The 21,857-nt window shown below is 45.0% G+C and overlaps 1 protein-coding gene across 2 annotated transcripts; it reads left to right on the top strand.

The window, feature by feature from the left end:
* The first annotated feature begins 182 nt into the window (after window positions 1-182).
* KCTD21 (potassium channel tetramerization domain containing 21) lies at window positions 183-21,857 on the top strand. 2 transcript variants are annotated; one of them, XM_023558509.2, is made up of 3 exons: window positions 183-223; window positions 16,945-17,753; window positions 19,075-21,857. In XM_023558509.2, the coding sequence occupies exons 2-3, from the start codon at window positions 16,975-16,977 to the stop codon at window positions 19,124-19,126; spliced, it is 831 nt and encodes a 276-aa protein (XP_023414277.2). In that variant the 5' UTR covers window positions 183-223; window positions 16,945-16,974; the 3' UTR covers window positions 19,127-21,857. The 2 variants fall into 2 exon arrangements, with proteins under 2 accessions (XP_023414277.2, XP_010596474.1); XM_010598172.3 differs by having other exon boundaries at window positions 16,945-21,852.

The following is a 21,857-nucleotide window of genomic DNA, read 5'->3' as shown; positions in this document are numbered from 1 at the left end:
GGGGCGAGACAGGGAGCTGGGCTGCTCGCCGCAAAGCCTCCTGGGAGATGGAGTTCGCTCTCGGTCCAGTGAGCCGCAAGGGGCACATAGAGAACTACATGTTCCCGGGTGCAACGCGCGAGACCCAGACTGCCACGCCCCTAGCCTCGGCTCCAGCCCTCCGCCCCTTCGCAAAGCTGCGCTGGCCGCCCGCGGAGGGGAGGCTGCTGAGCGAGGGCAGGAGGTGGGTGCGGCACGGCCGGGGCTGGGGGCGCGGGGATGTGCGGCGAGGGGACGCGTGCGCACCTGGGCACCTGTCCTGCCATGAGACATTATCTACGCCAGCCTCGCTGTTCTCATCTGTGAAATGGGGATGGCAACATCTGCGGCTGCGGGGGAGGGGACCCTGGTGGGAGATAGGGGAGAGAGGGGCGGGGCTAGAAAGAGGGGACGGGCCTGATGGGAGGGGTCAGGATGGGTGGTAATGGTAGGAAAAGCCCGGATTATGAGGGTCGGGTCGGGGAGTGTGGGAGGAGTCTTTGGTGGGTGGGACAAGGAGGGGCAGAGTCCTGAGGTGAGAAGGGGCACCTGTGAGAACGGAAAACGGACTCCAGGACTGGGGAGTGGGTGCTGAGAAAGCAGATGAGGCAAGCCTGGATTCGATTGGGCAGGATGGGCGAAAAGCATGGGGCGGGGGGTGGGTAGAGACATAAAATGAAAGGGACCCTTCCTTTTTCTGGAGAACTCAGTGCCCTAGTGGGCAAAGGCCGAGGATGCACAGAACACCTTCCTTTTCTTGTGACTAGAAATAAAGAAGTGTTCCCTTGAGCTCAGTGGGTTACACGCATCTCATTCAACCCTCACATGTTATAAAGTAAAGGCGTCACCGTATTTGTTTATCGGTGAGGAACATGAGGCTCCGAGAACTGAAGTGACCTGCCCAAAACCACCAAGACTTCTTGCCCAAAGACTGCTTTTTTTCCCTCTAGAGACTTTGTCTGGAGTGGGTGGTAGGAACAAAGCAAGAGTTTTGATGTCCTGAGCTCAGTTTGCAAACCAGGCAGGGCTCTTCGAAGGTTGTGTAATGGGATCCCCTCCCTTTGGCTCTCTGAATGCTGACATGTGCAGATGAAGTGAGATGAATTTGAAAAGCCTTTGCTTATAAATTATAATTGTGTGAGAAGCAGGAAGACCAAAAGAAAGAGAGTGATTGAAATGAGGTGTTTGAGCCTAAGGAAACCCACAAGATGAAGCATGAGAGTGAGCTGGGAGGGTGAACGAAAATTCTAGAAGAGGATGGGGGATGGTGGTTGTTGTTGGGGGTCTGCACCAGGTGAGAGAATACTTTGCTGTGAGAGTGGGGAATTTGTGCCAGGCGGCTTCCTTCCTGCAGCGCAATTTTTCATTTCCCTTGCCCTCTGGGCAGCTCACTCTGGAGTCTGCATGTGTCACCTGAGCCTAGGGGGCACCTTTTCTTTCCTGTGGTTGGTAGGGGTAATGGAGCATCTTGTGGGCTTCTTAGAGCTATGGAATGGACGAGTTGGCTAGAAATACAGCTCCTGGGCCTGGGGAGGTCAGGAAGAGGAAGCGAAGGGCAGTGTTCCACATACTTTGCAGGCATGGGGGTCAAAGAAGCCTTATCCATTCTAGTAGGCTGACAGTAAGGTGGGGAAGGCGCCTCCCTGCTGGAAGACACATTACTCACTCTGAGCATTGTCATTCTTGAAATTTACCCAACCATACTCTGCCCATTCCCTAAAAAAAAAAAAAAAATACCCGTTGCTATCAAGTCAATTATAACTCATAGTGACCCCATAGTACAGGGTAAAACTGCTCCATAGGGTTTCCAAGGCTGTAATCTTTACAGAAGCAGACTGCCATATCTTTCTTTCAAGGAGCAACTCCTGGATTCGAACAACCAGCATTTTATTTAGCAACCAAGCACTTAAGCACCCCATCACCAGGGGTCCTTCCTCCCATCCACTACACAGTGGGAACTTTCCCTGCATTTACTTCCAGGTGATCATCTAGGCCTTGCTGAGAGCCTTACATGCCAAATTAAAAATTCAAGAGAGTTTTTTATTTCAAAATAAAAAGTTAAAATTTCAGGAGAAAGCAATAAACCTCCCTGTCAGTGGATGACAATCATTCTGGGGTGGGAAAAATGAATTTGACTAAACAGAGCAGGAAATTTCTTCTCCTTCCCCTGTTCTGTCTGATTCTGAAGATAGAGAAAGGGGAGATCCCAGCCCTGATAGGGATATTAAGTAGGTAGAAAAGGTAGGCGTGGGCAGTGAGCCATGGTAAGGAGTGAGAATAAAATGCTCTGGAGATGCAGTGGAGGGCAGAATGAATTCCACCTGGGGAGGGCCTGGCAGATGAATGAGATTGTTCTGAACAGCCCAGGCAGAGGAAAAGACAAATGCCAAATTGCAGAGGAAGGAGAGGGCTTGATATGGTTGGTCTGTAAAGTAGAGCTAGGGATAATAATAGTACCTACTTCATAGGGCATCCATGAGAATAAAAGAGATTAACATGTGTAGAGTACTTACAGAGTAGTAACTTCTCAAGTAACATTGTTGTGTTGTTAGGTACCGTGGAGTTGGTTCCAACTCATAGCGACCCTGTGCACAACAGAACGAAACACCACTCGGTCCTGCACCATCCTTACAATCGTTGTTATGCTTCAGCTCATTGTTGCAGCTACTGTGTCAATCCACCTCATTGCTAATGTTAGCCGTTACTATTACTGTTGTTGTTGTCTTCATCTTCCCAGATTTAACTCTGCTCAGGAATCTGCCCAGGGCCACAAAGCTAGTAAGTGACAGAGCCCGATTCAAACCCAGGCCCAAACAAAAAAACCAAACCCACTGCCGTCAATTCCGACTCATAGCGACCCTATAGGACAGAGTAGAACTGCCCCATAGAGTTTCCGAGGAGCGCCTGGCGGATTTGAACTGCCGACGTCTTGGTTAGCAGCCGTAGCACTTAACCACTATGCCACCAGGGTTTCCGAACCCAGGCCCGGGTGATGCCAAAGTCCATGCACTTTCTCCAACCCACAAAGCCTCTCTGGTTCTTTCTGCCCATCTTCAACATTTCTGCGGCCCAGAAGCAGCCTCTCTTTGAGAATATTCTCAGTGAGCTGTGGTTTTCTTTGTTGCTGCAGTAGTGGAGACTATGGGTTATAGAGAAGGCAGGAAAGATAGGTCATGAGCAGCCATCTTCTCCAAGCCTAGATCCCAGCACAGAGGACAGGTAGGCCTAGCGTTGTGGTTTCTCTGGATGGTAGGTCTGGCTGGGGAAACCACCCAGCTTTCAATTCTAACTCCACCACCAACTCTGGGTCATTTTAGCTTAGTCTTGGTTCGCTTCCCTGCCTTCCAAAACCTAGCAGGACCAGGGGAGGAATATTATGAGATGTTAATGCTCCTTAGTAATAAGAAAACCAGAATTTATATTGAGTGGTCACTTAGATACTCTGACTGGAACTTTACATCTTTTGTCTTATGAGGGAAATGTTCTTTTTGTCCCTGTTTCAAAATAAAAATATTTTCAAATTTTTCAAATCTACAGACGTGAAAGATTAGCCCTTCAACTTAGATGCACTAATTCACATTTTTGCTTCTGCACACACACACCCACCCCACACATACTTTTTTTTTTTTTTTGCCTTACTATTTAAAAGTAAGTTACAGGGGGAGCCGTCATTTAGGGAGCAGTGAGTTTCTGTTTAGGGAGAGGAGAAATTTGGCAGTGATTATGGGTGGTAGTTGTACAACTAAACCCATTGCCATCGAGTTGATTCCCACTCATAGTGACCCTATAGGACAGAGTAGAACTGCCCCATAGGGTTTCCAAGGAGCAGCTGGTGGATTCGAACTGCTAACCTTTTGGTTAGCAGCCGAATTTTTAACCATTGCACCACCAGGGCTCCAGTTGTACAACATAGTTAATATAATCAATATCACTAAATTCTATACCTGGAAAATGTTGAATTGGCAAATATTGTGTTACATATATTTTTACAACAATAAAAAAGGGAAAAAAATAAGCTGTAGATATCTTGACCCCGTAACTCTTCGGCTTGCATCTTCCATTAATGCCATTCTCCTACATAGCCATAATACCACTCACTATCACACCTAAGAAAATTTGCAACAAGTCAGTATTACCTAATAAACAGTTGCTATTCAAATTTCTCCAGTGGCCAAAAAAAGATCTTCTATATAGTTTTTTTTTTTTCCTTTTTTAATTTGGAGTCTAGCCAAGGTTCATAATTTTGTTCTCTTTTTACAAAACTCATTTAATGTGGATAGAGCCCCTCCACCTTTTCTTAATTTGTCAATTGTTTCCTCAGTTACTAGATTTGGGTTAGATTTTGGGGGGCTACTGTATTCTTATTGTATCACATCAGGAAGCATGTGATATCAGGAACTTACTATCCATGATAAGGAGCCCTGGTGGTACAGTGGTTAAGTACTCGGCTACTAACGAAAAGGTCAATGGTTCAAATGAGTAGCAGCTCTGCAGGAGAAAAATGTGGCAGTCTGTTTCAGTAAAGGTTTATAGCCTTGAAAACCGTATGGGGCAGTTCTACTCTGTCCTATAGGCTCACTATGAGTGGGAATCAACCCCACAGCAATGAGTGGGTGGGTACTATCTGTGAATGCTAACTTTGGTCATTGGTTAAGGTGGTGACAGCCTCATCTCTCCATTTTAAGGGTATATTTTTCATCTTTGTAGTTAATAAGTAATTTGTGGAGTGATTCTTTGAGACTGTTGGGATTTTGTGTTCCCGATAACCTTTCACTCAGTGTGCATTGATGGCCCTTACCTGAATCAATTCTTAGGTTGAGGATTGCTGATAGTAATTTTCTAATTCTTCCATTTCATCTGTATTCATTAGCAGGCATTCTTCTTCATGGAAGACCTGTTTTTCTCTCCACTCTCTTTCCTACTTCCTTCCCCTCGCCCTCTCTTTTTGGAGCAACATTATGGACTCATGGATTATATTTTTTTATCCAATGTGTTATAATCCATTACCATCATTCTTTCTGATACTCAAATTATCGGAAGTTTGGCCGGTGGGAGTCCCTTCAGGCCAGTTCCTGTGTCCTTTTGACATGACCTTGTTAGTCTTTGCTTCTTTGCTTTCTGGCAAGAGATGGTCCAGGTCGCCTTGAACTTTTCTCATCCAAGTCCTGGAACCATCAGTTTCACCAAGGAGCCCAGGCTACTTTTCAGAGGAGATGACATTTAGAAACTAAGATCTGGGATCAGGTGTGCTCATTGCTACTGGGTGTCATTTTTAGGGCCTTTTAGTAAACAGAACTAGTAAATGATGGATAGGCATACAGACAGACATAGATATAAATGATAGATAAAAAGGTAATTATTATTACTTACTAGGTTTGTTGTTTTGTTGTTGTTACAGCAGTTAGTCCTCACTGCTAGTAACAGTACAAAGGGAGTAGACTGCACAGGAAGGAATTTCATTGTGGAGGTTTGGTGGGTGATAATGTAGGGAAAAGGGGAAATTGAACAAGAAGAGCCCAAGCCTGCTCAGGGCTCCATGAGGATGCATGGCGAGGACTTCTGTGCCTGGCTTCAGCCCCACTTGACCTGGATTGACAGAGATCCCAGGCTATCTTCAGAGGGCTGGTTCTCCCGGGTGTCCAAGCCTGAAACCTCCCAGAGGCCATGACTCAGAGGTCAGGAGTACAAGGAATTCGTCCCGAGTCTGGTTTAGGTCTGTGAAATGAAGAGAATATGATCTTCCTGCCTGGGTCCCATAGTTGTCATAAGGATCAATATATAATGTATTTATTTTTAAAAATTGTTAACCAGTCTCATCCACACATTTATAACAAAATTCCTTCCCTTTCTTATTGTGTTAATACCACAGTTTGAAATGTTGCTGTTTTGTAATCTGATTTAATACCTTACACTAAGATATCTATTCTTTTTCCAATATTCTTTCAGATTATCGCTCATTGATTTTTCCAAATTAAAATTTTAATCTTTTTTAAAATTGTTCTTTTGAGAACATAATAACTATAATTAATTTAAGAAGAACAAACTTAAGATATTTAGTTCTCCTCTTAGAAGTATCACAGGTGTCTACATAAACACAAACCCGTTGCTGACAAGTCGATTCCTACCCATAGTGACCCTATAGGACAGAGTAGAACTACCCCATAGAGTTTCCAAGAAGCACCTGGTAGATTTGAACTGCAAGCCTTTTGGTTAGCAGCCATAGCTCTTAATCACTACATCACCAGTGTTTCTAGGTCTCTGTATAGTTAAACCCTATTTACACTGCTTAATAACATGTCATCTCCTGTGTTATTAGAGGGGCACAGTCTTTGGAGAGAGACCTTAATTAGAATTCTGGCTCTGCCACTTTTAGCTAATTGATCCCTGGTAACTGACCTCAGCACTCTGTACTTCAGATTCATGGTCCTAAAAACTGAAATGGTAACAGTGTGGTAGCTTAATGACATAATATGGGAAAATGCTTCACACAGCTTGGGGCATATCTTAGGGGCTCAGTGGACTTGCCATATGTTGGGCAACTGTGGAGGGCACTATGGGCCTTCCTGGGGTCCTGTCCCCTCGTCCACAGATGTGAGAGGGCAAAGCCCCAGACTAACAGTGGACTAGCTGCCTAAGTAGCCTACCCCAGTCTGGCCTGGGCAGAGAATGAGGGTGTGTATGTATCTCTTGCTCACATTGGGACCCTGTGGTGGAAAGGGGGAATGATCAGCAGTGTTGGACTCAGACACACCTGGATTCAAATCCCAGCTCCCCCATTGGCTAGGTGTGTAACCTTGAGCAGTTTTTTAACCTTTCTGAGCCTCAGTTTCCTCATCTGTAGAGATAATATCTTTCTCACTGAGTGTTTGTGAAGACATTGAATGAGGTAATGCATGTAAAGCATTTAGCAAAATGCTATAATTCTCTACACTATTCTACATATTTTAATTGAAAATAAATAAAATGCTGCCAAGTGTTATGTCCAGCACCTCATACTGTACTAGCAAAAGGTATGTGCTCAGCAGGTGGTATCTGTTATTTTGTCAAGCAAGCTGCAGAGCAGGGTTTTCAATGGCTGCTTCAGGGATTCTCAAACTTTTTTAAACTATTACCACCTTTTGTTGATATTACAATTCTTAGAAGTCTGTGCAATGGGAAGAGAATGGACTCTCCACTCACTGACTGTGTGTCCTGGCAAGTCGCTTACTAGTCCTTCCAAGTCTCAGTATCCTCATCTGCCAGACAGGAAGAATGATGCGTACTTCATACAATTGCCATAAGATTTAAAAGGGCTGATGAGTGTGAATGCCTTGGATTTAATAAAAAGCTCAGAAAATGCTCATTCCCTCCCAGTCTCAGCCCCTCCCTGCTGCTGCCACCCCCAATTCCACCAGCACCTACTGTGTGCTAGTAGTGAACATGCAGGCATGTGAGGCATTAATTGTTCTCAAAGACCTCACAATCCAGACTAGATAAAAAGCTTTTTTTATCACAGTCCACAGTTTGAAAATTAATTGATGTCATGATCTAGTTCACATACAAACACACACACACACATATAACAGTGACAAAAGTTTCACAACACAGTATGTATACTGGTTATGACCCACTGTATTGATTTTATGACTCATTAATAGGTCATGACCTGAATTTTTTTCTAGTTTATGGAGGTAGAGTTTATATACAGTAAAATTCACCCTTTTAAAGTGTAGTTGTTTGAATTTGATAGTCTTATACACTCTGTGGAAAACCCTAGTGGCATAGTGGTTAAGAGCTACAGCTGGTAACCAAAAGGTCAGCATTTCACATCCACCAGGCACTCCTTGGAAACTCTGTGGGACAGTTTTACTCTGTCCTATAGCTTCCCTATGAGTCGGAATCAACTCGATGACAACAGGTTTGGTTTTTTTGGTTTTATACAGTCTGTGGGGGCTTGTGTTTTGCTGTGATGCTGGAAGCTATGCCACCAGTATTCAGATACCAGCAGGGTCACCCATGGCAGACAGGTTTCACCTGAGCTTCCAGGTTAAGACAGACTAGAAAGAAGAACCCGGCAGTCTACTTCTGAAAACCTTACGAATAGCAGTGGAGCATTGTCTGACATAGTGCCAGAAGATTAGCTCCCCCAGGTTGGAAGGCAGTCAAAAGACAACTAGGGAAGAGTTGCCTGAAAGTAGGGTCAACCTTAATGATGTGGATGGAGTCAAGTTTTCAGGACCTTCATTTGCTGATGTGGTACAACTCAAAATGAGAAGAAACAGCTGCAAACATACATTAATAATCAGAAGGTGGAATGTACGAAGTATAAATCTAGGAAAACTGGAAATAGTAAAAAATGAAATGCATAAACATTGACATCCTAGACATTAGTGAGCTGAAATGGTATTGGCTATTTTGAATCAGACAATCATATGGTCTATTATGCTTGGAATGACAACTTGAAGAGGAATGGCATTGCATTTATCATCAAAAAGAACATTTCAAGATCTATCCTGAAGTACAGTGCTATCAGTGATAGGATAATAGCCATATGCTCACAAGGAAGACCAGCTAATATGACTATTCAAATTTACTCACTAGCCACTAAGGCCAAAGATGAAAAAATTGAAAATTTTTACCAACCTTTCCAGTCTGAAATTGGTCGAACATGCAATCAGGATGCACTGATAATGACTGGTAATTGGAACGCGAAAGTTGGAAATGAAGAAGGATTGGTAGTTGGAAAATAAGGCCTTGGGGATAGAAACAATGCTAGAGATCACGTTATAGAATTTTGCAAGACCAGTGACTTCTTCGTCGCAAATACCTTTTTTCAACAACATAAACGGCAGCTATACACATGGACCTTGCCAGAGGGAATACACAGGAATCAAATCGACTACATCTCTGGGGAGAGATGATAGAAAAGCTCAATATCATCAGTCAGAACAAGGCCAGGAACCAACTGCGGAACAGACCATCAGCTGCTCATATGCAAGTTCAGGTTGAAGCTGGAGAAAATTAGAACAAGTCCACGAGAGCCAAAGTAGGACCTTGAGTGTATCCCACCTGAATTTAGAGACCATCTGAAGAATAGATTTGACACGTTGAACACAAATGACCAAAGACCAGGTAAGTTGTGGAATGGAATCGAGGACATCATACATGAAGAAAGCAAGAAGTCATTAAAAAGACAGGAAAGAAAGAAAAGACCAAAATGGATGTCAGAAGAGACTCTGAAACTTGTTCTTGAACATAGACTAGCTAAAGCAAAAGGAAGAAATGATGAAGTAGAAGAGCTGAACAGAAGATTTCAAAAGACGGATCAAGAAGACAAAGTATTAAAACGATATGTGCAAAGGCCTGGAGATAGAAGACCAAAAGGGAAGAACACACTTGACAGTTCTCAGGCTGAAAGAACTGAAGAAAAAATTCAAGCGTCAAGTTGCAATATTGAAGAATTCTACAGGGAAAATATTAAATGACTCAAGAAGCAACAAAAGAAGATAGAAGGAGTACACAGAGTCACTATACCAAAAAGAATTGGTCAACATTCAACCATTTCAGGAGGTGGCATATGATCAGGAACTGATGGTACTGAAGGAAGAAGTCAAACCTGCACTGAAGGCACTGGTGAAAAACAAAACTACGGGAATTGATGGAATACCAATTGAGATATTTCAGCAAACAAAATGCAGCACTGGAAGTGCTTGCTCATCTATACCAAGAAATTTAGAAGACAACTACCTGGCCAACCGGCTGGAAGAGGTCCGTATTTATACCTATTCCCAAGAAAGGTGATCCAACTGAATGCAAAAATTATTGAACAGCATCGTCAATATCAGACGCAAGTAAATTTTTGCTGAAGATCATTCAAAAACGGTTGCAGCAGTACATAGATAGGGGACTACCAGAAATTCAGGCTGGATTCGGAAGAAGACATAGAACCAGGGATATCATTGCTGGTGTCAGATGGATCCTGGCTGAAAGCAGAGAAAGAATACCAGAAAGATGTATGCGTGTGTTTTATTGACCATGCTAAGGCATTTTACTGTGTGAATCATAACAAATTATGGATAACATTGCAAAGAATGGGAATTCCAGAACACTTAAAATTGTGTTCATGAAGAACCTGTACATAGATCAAGAGGCAGTCATTCTAACAGAAGGGGATACTGCATGGTTTAAAGTCAGGAAAGGTGTGCATCAGGGTTGTATTCTTTCACCATATTTATGCAGTCTGTATGCTGAGCAAATAATCCACGAAACTGGACTATATGAAGAAGAACGTGGCATCAGGATTGGAGGACGACTCATTAACATCCTGTGGTATGCAGATGACACAACCTTGCTTGCTGAAAGTGAAGAGGACTTGATGCATTTGCTGATGAAGATCAAAGACCACAGCCTTCAGTATGGATTACACCTCAACAACATAAATCAAAAATCCTCACAACTGGGCCATTAAGCAACATCATGATAAATGGAGAAAAGATTGACGTTGTCAAGGATTTCATTTTACTTGGATCCACAATCAACACCTATGGAAGCAGCAGTCAAGAAATCAAAAGACGCATTGCATTGAGTAAATCTGCTGCAAAGGACTTCTTTAAAGTGTTAAAAAGCAAAGATGTCACCTTGAAGACTAAGGTGCGCCTGACCCAAGCCATGGTGTTTTCAGTTGCCTCATATGCATGCAAAAGCTGAACAATGAATAAGGAAGACCAAAGAAGAATTTATACCTTTGAATTGCGGTGTCAGTGAAGAATATTGAATATACCACGGACTGCCAAAAGAACAAACAAATCTGTCTTTAAAGAAGTACAACCAGAACATTCCTTAGAAGCAAGAATGGCCAGACTATGTCTCACATACTTTGGACATGTTATCAGGAGGGATCAGTCTCTGGAGAAGGACAACATGCTTGGTAAAGTAGAGGGTCAGCAAAAAAGAGAAAGACCCTCAACTAGATGAATTGACACAGTAACTGCAACAATGGGCTGAAGCATAACAATGATTGCGAGGATGGCGCAGGACTGGACAGTGTTTCGTTCTGTTGTACATAGGAACCAACTCAACAACACCTAACAACAACATACAGTCATTTGACTACCACCACATCAAGAGACAGAATATCTCCATCACTCCAAAATATTCCCTTGTGTCCTTTTTAGCCAAACTCTTCCTCACCTCCCCACCCCTGGCCCCTAGCAAAGACTGATCTGATTTCTGCCCCTATACTTCTGTTTTTCCAGCTTTTGAGTCTGGCTTCTTTCACTGAACGTTTTTGAGATTTGTCTGTGTTTTAGAGTGAATCAGAAGTTTATTCCTTTATATTTCTGAGTTGTATTCCATTGTATGATTGTATCACAATTTGTTTATCCATTTTCGTTTTTTGTTGTGTCCAACTGGGGGCAGTTCTGAATAAAACTGCTACAAGCATTCATATACAGGTTTTTCTGTATGGAAACACCTGTTTTTTCTTTCCTCTTAGATAAATGTCTAGGAGTGGGATTGCTGGGTCATGTGATAACTGTATACTTCATAAAAACCCACTAAACTGTTTTCACAGTGGTTGTATCATTTTACACCCTTCCCAGCAATGTATGAGAGTTCGTTCTAGCTACTCCACATCTTCACCAGCATTTGGTGTAGTCAGAGTTTTTATTTGCATCATTTTAATAGGTGTACAACCAGTAGCCAGTTACTGCCAAGTCTATTCCAACTCTTGGTGACCCATGTGTGTCAGAGTAGAACTGTGCTCTGTATGGTATTCACTGGATGGCTTTTCAGAAATAGATCATCAGGCCTTTCTCCCCTAAGCACATCTGGATGGACTTGAACCTCCAACCTTTTGATTAACAGTGGAAATGGATTTAATTTGCATGTCCCCAGTGATTAATGATGTTGAGCATTTTTCCGTTTGCTTACTTGTCATTTGTTTATCTTCAGTGAAGTGCTTGTTCAGATCTTTTGCCCATTTTTTAATTAGGTTGTTTGTTTTCTTACTATTGAGTTTTGAGAGTTCTTTTAGATATTCCCATTGGCAGTCCTTTATCAGATATGTGTTTTACAAATATTTTCTCCAAGTTTGTAGCTTGTTTGTTCATTTCGTAACAGTGTCTTTCAAAGAGCAGAAGTTTTTTTTATTTGGATAAAGTTCAGTTTATCCTTTTTTTTTTTCTTTTCTGTTTTTTTGTGTCCTGTCCAAGAAATCTTTGCATAACTCAAAGTCACAAAGATTTTCTCCTAGAAGTTTTATAGATTTAGATTTTACATTTAGATCTGTGATCCATTTTGAGTGAATTTTTATGTGTGATGCAAGATTTGGATGTCTGGTGATCTACATTTTTATAAAAGCAGGGAGGAGAGCCATATGTAAATCAAATCATTGCATGATAGAATGGTGAGCACTACCAGAGAAGTTCATGCAAGGTACTAAGAATCCCTCAAAGGCAAGCGGGAGATTTGAGGACAGCCTCACAGAAGCAGTGTGACTCTTAAGCTGGGTGGGCCCTGAAGGTTGACAGCAGAGAAGATGGAGAAGGTGGAAAAGATAGGCAAAGGGCAGTGTAAGCAGAGCAGAGGCAGGGAGGGCAGTATGACAGGGTGTGAAGGCGTGTTCAGTGTTGCCTGGAGTGCAGAGCATAGGGTGTGCTGAGGGGCAGGTTAGAGGTGAGATTGGAAGAGCAAGGTGGTTTGGGTAGGGAAGTAAGGTAAAAATCGTACTGCAGTAAGATCACTCTGTGGACCAAAATAAAAAATGGACGGAAGTCAAGGAGCTGAGTAAGGATGTGGAGGGAGCCAGGATGAGGCCTGAGCCCACAAGTAGCTACAGTGATGAGTTCAAGGAGACAGACCAAGCAGTTTGAGAGCTGAGGGAGGTGGGTGGCAGAGATGAGTCCACAGCGGATTTGGGGGAAGAAGAATTCTCTTTTAGGGTTATGATGCCTGTGAGCTGTCCACGTAGAGCTGTCCAGGAGGTCCCTGGGTACACACTGGGCCTCCAGCTCCATCAGCATCACCACCTGACCCTAAACCCTCTGTCATTCTCAGGCAGCTCCTCGGCCCCCAGAGGTGCCAGTTCCTGCCCCCACATCTTTGCACCTTTCACAACGAGACCTGTGGATTTTTGATGGTGGGCATCATGGCACTGCTGCTAGAAAATAGATGCTTGGGGAACCGAGCTCTGTGACTCAGCGGATATAGGGAGAAGTACCACAGAGAGAATCCTAGACCGGGGGCCAGGAGACCTGTGTTCTAAGCCAAGCTGTGTTCCTGATGGCCTGTGTAACTCTGGGCTGCTTTCCTTGGACAAATGACTAGGAGCCATGATCTCGTGGCTGCTGTATGGCTAGTGGGGTCAGAAAGGCAGGGACTCTGCAACTTTTGCAAGCAGAGAAATAGGAGTTTGGGTACCCACACAAGGACCCTCAGATCTGTCCTATCTGCCTGACTGCCCCCCACACATTGCTCTTAGCACTTCATCACTAGTACTTGGAAGGAAATGTGTGTCTGAGGCCCACAGAGCCTGTCAGGAAAAGCAGCCCAACCTCTCTGATGCCTGCGCGTACTCTTTTCATGGAGCTAAGCCATTTCTCAGAGCCTGGGCCTTAAATCTTGTGTTTTTTTTCTAAGAAGGAATATTGAAAACTAGAATAAACAAATTACAATCTAGAAATAAAAGGAGTTGGAGGAGGCTGGAGTCTTGGGAAGAGGGTTATGGGAAACCAGGAGAGAAGAGACGATTCTGGGAATGAGGAAGAGGGTGGCCCACTGCTGCACCCAGCTCCCGTCCAGGCCCTCTGGAGAGAGAATTGGCCATATTCAGCCCTGAGTCCCAAGCATCCTCCCCAGCTACTGCTTCCAAAAGCTGGTCCTCACACCAGCAGCCACCCTTTACACCAGTGGCTTACCCGACCCCTCTGCCAGGCCTCCCCACTATCTTATAACCCATCTGCTCTGGGCTTCTGCTGACGATTTTGTAATTTCATCATGGCCTCATTTCTTTGCAGACACTCCAGATGGTTAACGCCTCTCTGCAGTATCAAAGTGCCCTATTAGCCCCAGAAGGAGTCATGATAAGAGCCCCCAAGAGTTGTACCAGGCAGCTGAACATCTCCGGCACCCAGCATGGCCTTCATCCTTTAGAGAAAGGGGATCTCAGCTCGGTCAGCTGTTACCATTGACCTAGTCCTAGGTGGTTAGGTATGAGAGAGAGAAGGGTTGATATTTGGTGAGAAGTGTTCTGTCCCGTCCTAAAGCCACCATGCCTGCTGGGTGACTTTGGGAAGTCCCGCTTTTTGGACCTCTGTTTCCTCATCTGGATGGTAAACATGCTTGTCCAGATGTTTTTTGATGTGCCAAGATTCATTCCCAACCTACTCCTATAAAAAATAGCTCTTGATATATCTCTTCTGTCACAGCACCCTCACTGTCTCTTGTCTCAGACTTCCCCACCAGCCTGGGCTCTTCTGCAGCATGGCAGTGGGGCCAGTTCCTCTCCTTTCCACATGTTGCAGAAAGCCATTTAGCCTTTGGTCTTTGTTCCTGAGAGCTGAACCATACATGAGGCAAATGAATGGGGGGTGACCAGATCAAGAGGAACCACCTTGGGGCCCAATGTTGACTAAGCCCCAGGAGGCATGATGTAATTTATCATGGCCACATGGTGAGGCCGATACAGGTCTTGGAAGGTGGAGACTCAGGGGGCTCCCTGGATGGTGACCATGCATGGAAGAAGGTAGTACATCCCTCTTTGGGACATAGAAGCTCCACGCTGGGACCCCTCCCCAGGTTTCTACCCTATGTGTCTCTTCATTTGTATCTATTTTTGTCATATTAAAGCTGTTATTACAAGTGCGATGCCTCCTGCAAGCTCTATGAGTCATTCCAGTGAATTATTGGACCCAAAGGTGCAGGAGGAGCTAGCTAATTTGAAGTGGAGGGAGTCACGTGGAAAAGCCCAAATTTGGGACTGGCTTGTGTGAAGTGAAGGGTATCTTGTGGACTCCTGAGCTTTGCAGCCCATACCCAGTGACTTAGCCCTAGGTGATTAGGAGTGAGAGGAAGAGTGGCAGGTGGACAGCTGGGCTAAATGGAATAGGGAAGGGAAGCTGAGATTTCCACAGGATACAGGTGGAATATGGAGTGGAATTTGTTATCTCCCACACATGTTGGCATCAGATCCAGGTAATCTTGGTGTCCCTGGACTGGTTTGCATAACACCCACCCCCAGCATCAGGGAACAGTTGCTGAATCCATTCTACAGATCAGCTCTGGGAAAAGTATCATGTTGGAAGCTGAGAGGGTATATCCCCTACTTTCTAGAACCTTAAAGAGAAATTACATCAGCCATAAAGAGACATGAAGTTTTGATCCATGCTGTGACATTGATAAACCTTAGAAACAGTACACTGAGTGAGATAAGTCAGACACAAAAGGACAAATATTGTATGGTCCCACTTATATGAAATATCTAGAAGAGGCAAATGCATAGGGACCAAGGAAACCCTGGTGGCATAGTGGTTAAGAGCTACGGCTGCTAACCAAAAGGTCAGTAGTTCAAATCCACCAGGTACTTCTTGGAAACTCTGGGGGCAGTTCTACTGTGTCTTGTAGGGTCACTATGAGTTGGAATCGACTCAACAGTAATGGGTTTGTTTGTTTTTTTTCTTTTTTTAAATAGGGACCAAAGTTTATTAGTGGTTACCAGGGGCCAGTGAGAGGGGGAAGGGGAAATTATTGTTTAAGGGGCCCTGAATTTCTGATAAGGATGATGAAAAATTTTGGAAATGAGTAGTGGTGATGGTTGATGTTAATGTCACTGAATTGTACACATAAAAGTGATTGAAATGGCATGTTTTATATAAATATACATATCTTGCCACAAAAAAAATATATATGTAATAATAGTAAACAAGAAATAAAGGACATTAGAACCCAAGACTTAAGTTGAAGGAGACTCACCAGCCCTAGGTGCTGAGGCTGTGAGCTCAGTGTGGGGGTGTGTTTAAGAGAGGGCAAAGAGCCCTCAGGAAAATGGCAGAGTTCCACATTTACACCAACCTCCTAGCAGGCTTGAGAAGGTTGGGGATGCTGCCGTGACAAAGAAGGGCAGGCCACCAAGAGTCAAGAGTATGTTCATGGCAAGGCAGGTTGGTGTGGAAGGAGTGAGAATCCAGAGAGGATTGTCATCTGGAGTGCAGAGGACTGAGTGACCATTGTGGGCCTGGTAGCTAGATGGAAACATCACTGTTCACAGTCATTCACTGGAAATTCTTTGATAGGAAGATAATTAAATGCAGAGACAACATTGATACAGGCACATTGATACAAATCCTAAAAGTACTCAGAGTGTACCAGTATTTGTTCTGCATTTTCCCTCTGTATCAAAGGACTTGGGTTTGAATGCCGGCAAGGCACTTCACCTCTTAGAGCCCGGGGGATGAAACCTGGTACAGTCTTCCTTGTCTGCATAACAGGCATGGGTGATGGTATTGTCTATAGGAAAAAACTGATGTGAGTATTACAAATACACAAATGGATGTAAAGGCTTGTAACCTAGCACTCAACCCAGGCACACTGTCTTTCTTCCTTTAGACCAGTGGTTTTCTGTTCTAACTGAATATTTAGAATCACCAAGGGAGCTGTTAAAATACACCAATGCTGGGGCCACATTCCAGACCAATTAAACAGAATCTCTGCGGGTGGGTAGGACCGAGGCTTCATTTTTTGCTTTTGTTTATTGGATTTTTTTTTCTTAACTCCTTAGTGAATCTGATATGCTTTAGACAGTGTGGCAATTATCACCCATCCATTCATTCATCAAGTATTCAGGATTTCAACCCCAAGGAGAATAGGCTTGATTTACAATAAGGAGTTCAGAACTGTGACTGCCCAGACATGGCTGGGTAATGGTCATTCCTCACTTTCCTTCCTCTTTAGGACTACTTCCCAGCACCCCAGCCTCCTGTCATGTCCAACCCCATCACGCTGAACGTCGGGGGCAAGCTCTACACAACCTCCCTGGCAACCCTAACCAGCTTCCCTGACTCCATGCTGGGTGCCATGTTCAGTGGGAAGATGCCCACTAAGAGGGACAGCCAGGGTAACTGCTTCATTGACCGGGATGGCAAAGTGTTCCGCTACATCCTCAACTTCCTGCGGACCTCCCATCTGGACTTGCCTGAGGACTTCCAGGAGATGGGCCTGCTCCGCAGGGAAGCCGACTTCTACCAGGTGCAGCCCCTGATTGAGGCCCTGCAGGAGAAGGAAGTGGAGCTCTCCAAGGCAGAGAAGAATGCCATGCTCAACATCACACTGAACCAGCGTGTGCAGACGGTCCACTTCACTGTGCGTGAGGCACCCCAGATCTACAGCCTCTCCTCCTCCAGCATGGAGGTCTTCAACGCCAACATCTTCAGCACCTCTTGCCTCTTCCTCAAGCTCCTTGGCTCCAAGCTCTTCTACTGCTCCAATGGCAATCTCTCCTCCATCACCAGTCACTTGCAGGATCCCAACCACCTGACTCTGGACTGGGTGGCCAATGTGGAGGGCCTGCCAGAAGAGGAGTACACCAAGCAGAACCTCAGAAGGCTATGGGTGGTACCTGCCAACAAGCAGATCAACAGCTTCCAGGTCTTTGTGGAGGAGGTGCTGAAAATTGCCCTGAGTGATGGCTTCTGCATTGATTCTTCTCACCCACATGCCCTGGATTTTATGAACAATAAGATTATTCGATTAATACGATACAGGTAAAAGGACTCTAGCAACATTGGAAGGGTGGGGTCCCAAGAAGTACCATGTCAGCCAAGATCTTGGAAAGAGTCTCTCCAGTGGTGTAAGGCAGGGTACTATACTAATACGTATTAATCACATAGCAGGACTTGATTCCCCCTGATGTAGCCTACCTTTTGGAATTCACATGTCCTCTGAACAGAAAAACCTTTTTCTTGCTGTTTTAAGCTGGAGATGAATAGTTTATCATGACAGTGAAGAGGCAGCTGACATACAAGGGAGGCCACAAGAGGGCTCTCACTGAGGCAGGGGAGCAGTAGTTTTTTCATGGTTTCCATCTCTCTCTGGACCATTAGCCAGTGCCTCACTTACCCATCTGTAAAAAGGGTCCCTGGCAGAAGGAATGTAGTGAGAACAAGAGGCTCATTTCAGTTTTCCAGGACACAAAGTACCCAGAGATTCCCATGACGCCTGCTCCTCCATCCCTGGGATGCGTCCAGGGCCCTGGACTTTTTTGCCTAGGAGATGACCATGTTTGATTCCTTGGAAATGCATTCTCAGGGTCATGCCCGTGGTACCCGCCAGAAGAAATTTGAGCTGTGACATGGCCTGGAGGGTGAAGCACCAGGCAGTGTTCAGAAGGTGGGGCTGTCCCCCTTAACTGGGCCAAATCTAGGCATTTGGGGATTTCTGGCATCAGAAATGGGCTGCTGTTCATGCAAGGATTTGAAAGTATCTGGAGTCAGTGGTGAAAGGCACTTCATAATCTGGCCTGTTACCTGGTTTTTTTTTTTAATCTTTCCCAAAAAATGTGAGGTATGATTGAAACAGGTCATTTTTAACAAATATATTACGGAATCTCAGGGTTGGAAAATAATTCAAAAGTCACTTAGTCCTCCCCAGTCCCCAGCACACTGATGAGCACGATTTGGGGGTGAGCACCCCTTCCTGAGTACCTCCCAAGCAATCACCTGTTCCAGCTCACATGCCTCCTGATAGGAAGTTTGCCATCCCCAGGGCAGCCCCTGCCATGGTTGGACAGCACTTGCATGTTATAAAGTTCTTCTGTATTGAAACAAAATCTGCCCTCCTGCCACTTCGATTTGCTGGTCTTGGTTCCAAGCCTTCCCTCATACCCAAATGTGTGTCTTCTATTTCAAAATAGTCACCTTGAAGCCAGACACTTGTTCTGAAAATATTACTACTCAGAATTAGGCTTCCCCTTTGGGATGTGTCTTCAGAACCAAGTTAGCTCCCTTCCATCCCCTGTAAGTCAACCCCATTTTGTTACGGCTCCGCCTTGCTCATGACCCCCATTTCACCCCTCTATCTCACCAGCCTTGGCTTCACATACCCTTTGGTCATTTTCTGTCGGAGGATGAAGATTTGATGCCCCTGAGGAGATCCAGAGGAGGGAGACCAGGGTCTTGGAGGGCAGTATGCAGCAAGGAGCCCAGGAGTGGTCTGAACAATATGGTACCCTTAGAGTAAGTGTGCAGCCCCTAAGACACTGCTCTGAAGGAGGTGGCCTTCCCCTGCAGTACTGTATCTGAAGATAATTGACCCATGGGCAAGCAAAATCCTAACCCACCACTTCCCAGAGGATGCTGAGCAGTGTAGGCCTCAAAACTGCACACTATGATTTATCCTGGAGCACATATGACCTTGGGAGTGCCTGGAGTCTTGCCCACTGAGCAGGGGCCCTCAGACAAAGCGAAGGAAGCCTAGTGACACACATGTCCACAGGAGATGGGCCAAGCAAGGGGTTTACCACAGTTATACCCTTTGAGTGGAGAGGTTTTATGCGGGGCCTTGGGCAAGGATGGGTCTGTTAGGCAATGAAGGCCTTTTCCCAGTTCAGTGGGATCCAAAGGTCTATGTGACAGTTGTCCCAGGCCACCAGGCTGACAGTACTCAGGGAAGCCCCTTAGAAGAACCCAGTTTAGTCCATACAGCAGAATCCATTACCACGACCAAGCAGAGCTTGGAAAAGAAACTTCGTCCATCACAGCTGCCCTTTTTTCTCTCTGTAAAGCTTCTCTTTCTCCACCTTTTTGGTGCTTTCTAATTCAAGCAGCTTGACTTTAGAGGAAGTACAGGACCTGTGAAGCCACTAATGTGCTGGGTGACTTTATGCAAGTCATCCACCTCACTGAGTCACCTCAGTTTCTTCATCTGTGAAATGCATTACAATAATATATAACCCTACCTACCTCACAGGGCTGTTGTGAGGATCAAATGAAATAATGTATGTGAGAATGCAGTATAAATGATAAGCTTTGTGTCTGCTTAAAAGGGGGCAGTGGTGGTTCAGTGGTCGAATTTTCACCTTCCACGTGGGAGACCTGGGTTCAGTTGCTGGCCAATGCGCATCAAGCACAGCCACCACCCGTCTGTCACTGGAAGCTTATGTGTTTCTGTAATGTTGGACAGGTTTTAGCACAGCTTCCAGATTAAGATGGGCTAGAAGAAAGGCCTGATGATCTACTTTCAAAAAATCAGCCAATGAAAATCTGTGGATCACAACGGTCCAATCCTGCATGGGTTCTCCATGAGTGGGTGGCCAACTCAACATAAAGGAAGAAACCTTGACCTTGATTTGGCTCCATCATTTGCTATTTAACCTTGGACAAGTTGCTGAGCCTCTCTGTTTTCTCATCAAATAGCAATCACTACCTCCCAGTGTTACACAAATCAGTGTGTGTGAAAATTCCTAGCCAGGGACTGGTACATTGTTATTGGGTGCCAGTGAGTCAATTTTGACTCATAGCAACCCCATGTGACAAAGTAGACCTGCCTTACGTAGCCTCACTATGAGCTGGAATTGATGGCAAGGGTTTGGTCTTCTTGATTTTTATAGGGTTTTCTAGGCTATAAATCTTTACCGTCCAGTGCCACAAAGGTGGAGCCCTGGTGGTGCAGTAGTTAAGAGGTTGGCTGCCAACCAGAAAGTATGCAGTTCAAATCCACCAGCTGCTCCTTGGAAACCCTATGGGACAGTTCTGCTCTGTTCTGTGGGGTCACTATTAAGTCGGAATCGATTCAGCAGCAACGGGTTTAGTTTTTAGGTTTTGGTGCAAAGGTTAAGCGCTGGGCTGCTAACCAAAGGTTGATGGTTCAGGCCAGCTCAGCAGTTCCTTGGAAGAAAAGACCTGGCAAACTGCCCCTGTAAAGATCACAGCCTATCAAACCTTATTGGGCAGTTCTGCTCTGTCACATGGGGTCACTATGAGTCAGAATTGACTCAACAGTACTTAACAACAGCAACAAATCTTAATGGGATCAGATTGCCGGGTCTTTTCTCCAGTGGAGCCGGGTGGGTTTGAACTTCCAGCATTTCCGTTAGCAGCCAAGTGCTTAACCACTGCGCCACCAGGGCCTGGCACATAGTAGCTCAATAAAAGCCTATTCTTTCAGGAGGTAGTAAGGAAGGACTACTGTGCGTGGACTAGGAATCCCAGAGAGTGTAAGTTAACAAGCCTTTATGGAGCACTGGGTATGTGGCCCAAAAGGTAAGAACAGCCAGAAATAAGATCTGTCTGTGGAAAGAGCATAGGGGTTCACACAAAGTGCTGTGGGAACTTAAGGAAAGAGAGCTCAATTCTCAGAAAGGGCTTTATGGATGGCTGAGCTGGGGATTTGAGGGGAGATTGGGTTTTGACAACAAGCTAAGGAGGGCGCCGTGGACATGGGAAGGAACAAGAGCAGAGAGAGGCCTGAAAGCCAGGCAGCAGAGGGCGATTCCAGGAAGGGGAAGCATTCACGTGCAGCCACAACACAGGGGTAGCGACAGGTGGTATGTTTAGGGTAATCATATCACACACACATCTAACTTAGGTGAGTTAAGCCATCTGCAATACAAGGGGATGCTAGGTGTGCAGGCAGTGCCATTACAGTGGCCAGGTGAATGTGAACAGCGAGAGAGATGTCCTTCCTCCTGTCAGCACCTCACCGCCCTGAGTGAGACCCGACAGTGACCTCCATGGGACTCAGTTTATCCTTTTGCAATCCTAAGAGCTTTGTCCCAAATAAAGGGCTCATTCCAAGCATACATCGGCTGGTAGCTCTGTTCCTGCCCAGGGTATGGCCCCAGGCTTGCAGAGAGACTGCCAGCAAGGGTG

This window comes from Loxodonta africana, chromosome 7 (assembly GCF_030014295.1).
Source record: "Loxodonta africana isolate mLoxAfr1 chromosome 7, mLoxAfr1.hap2, whole genome shotgun sequence".
NCBI lineage: Eukaryota > Metazoa > Chordata > Mammalia > Proboscidea > Elephantidae > Loxodonta > Loxodonta africana.
The sequence above is the reverse complement of the archived record's forward strand: the minus strand, read 5'-3'. Positions and strand labels throughout refer to the sequence as shown.

Bases quoted from the DNA above. Each gene is read 5' to 3' on its own strand.
- KCTD21 (XM_023558509.2), top strand. From the start codon at position 16,975: ATGTCCAACCCCATCACGCTGAACGTCGGGGGCAAGCTCTACACAACC. The intron at 17,754-19,074 runs GTAAAAGGACTC...CTATCTCACCAG, and splicing joins ATTCGATTAATACGATACAG to CCTTGGCTTCACATACCCTT.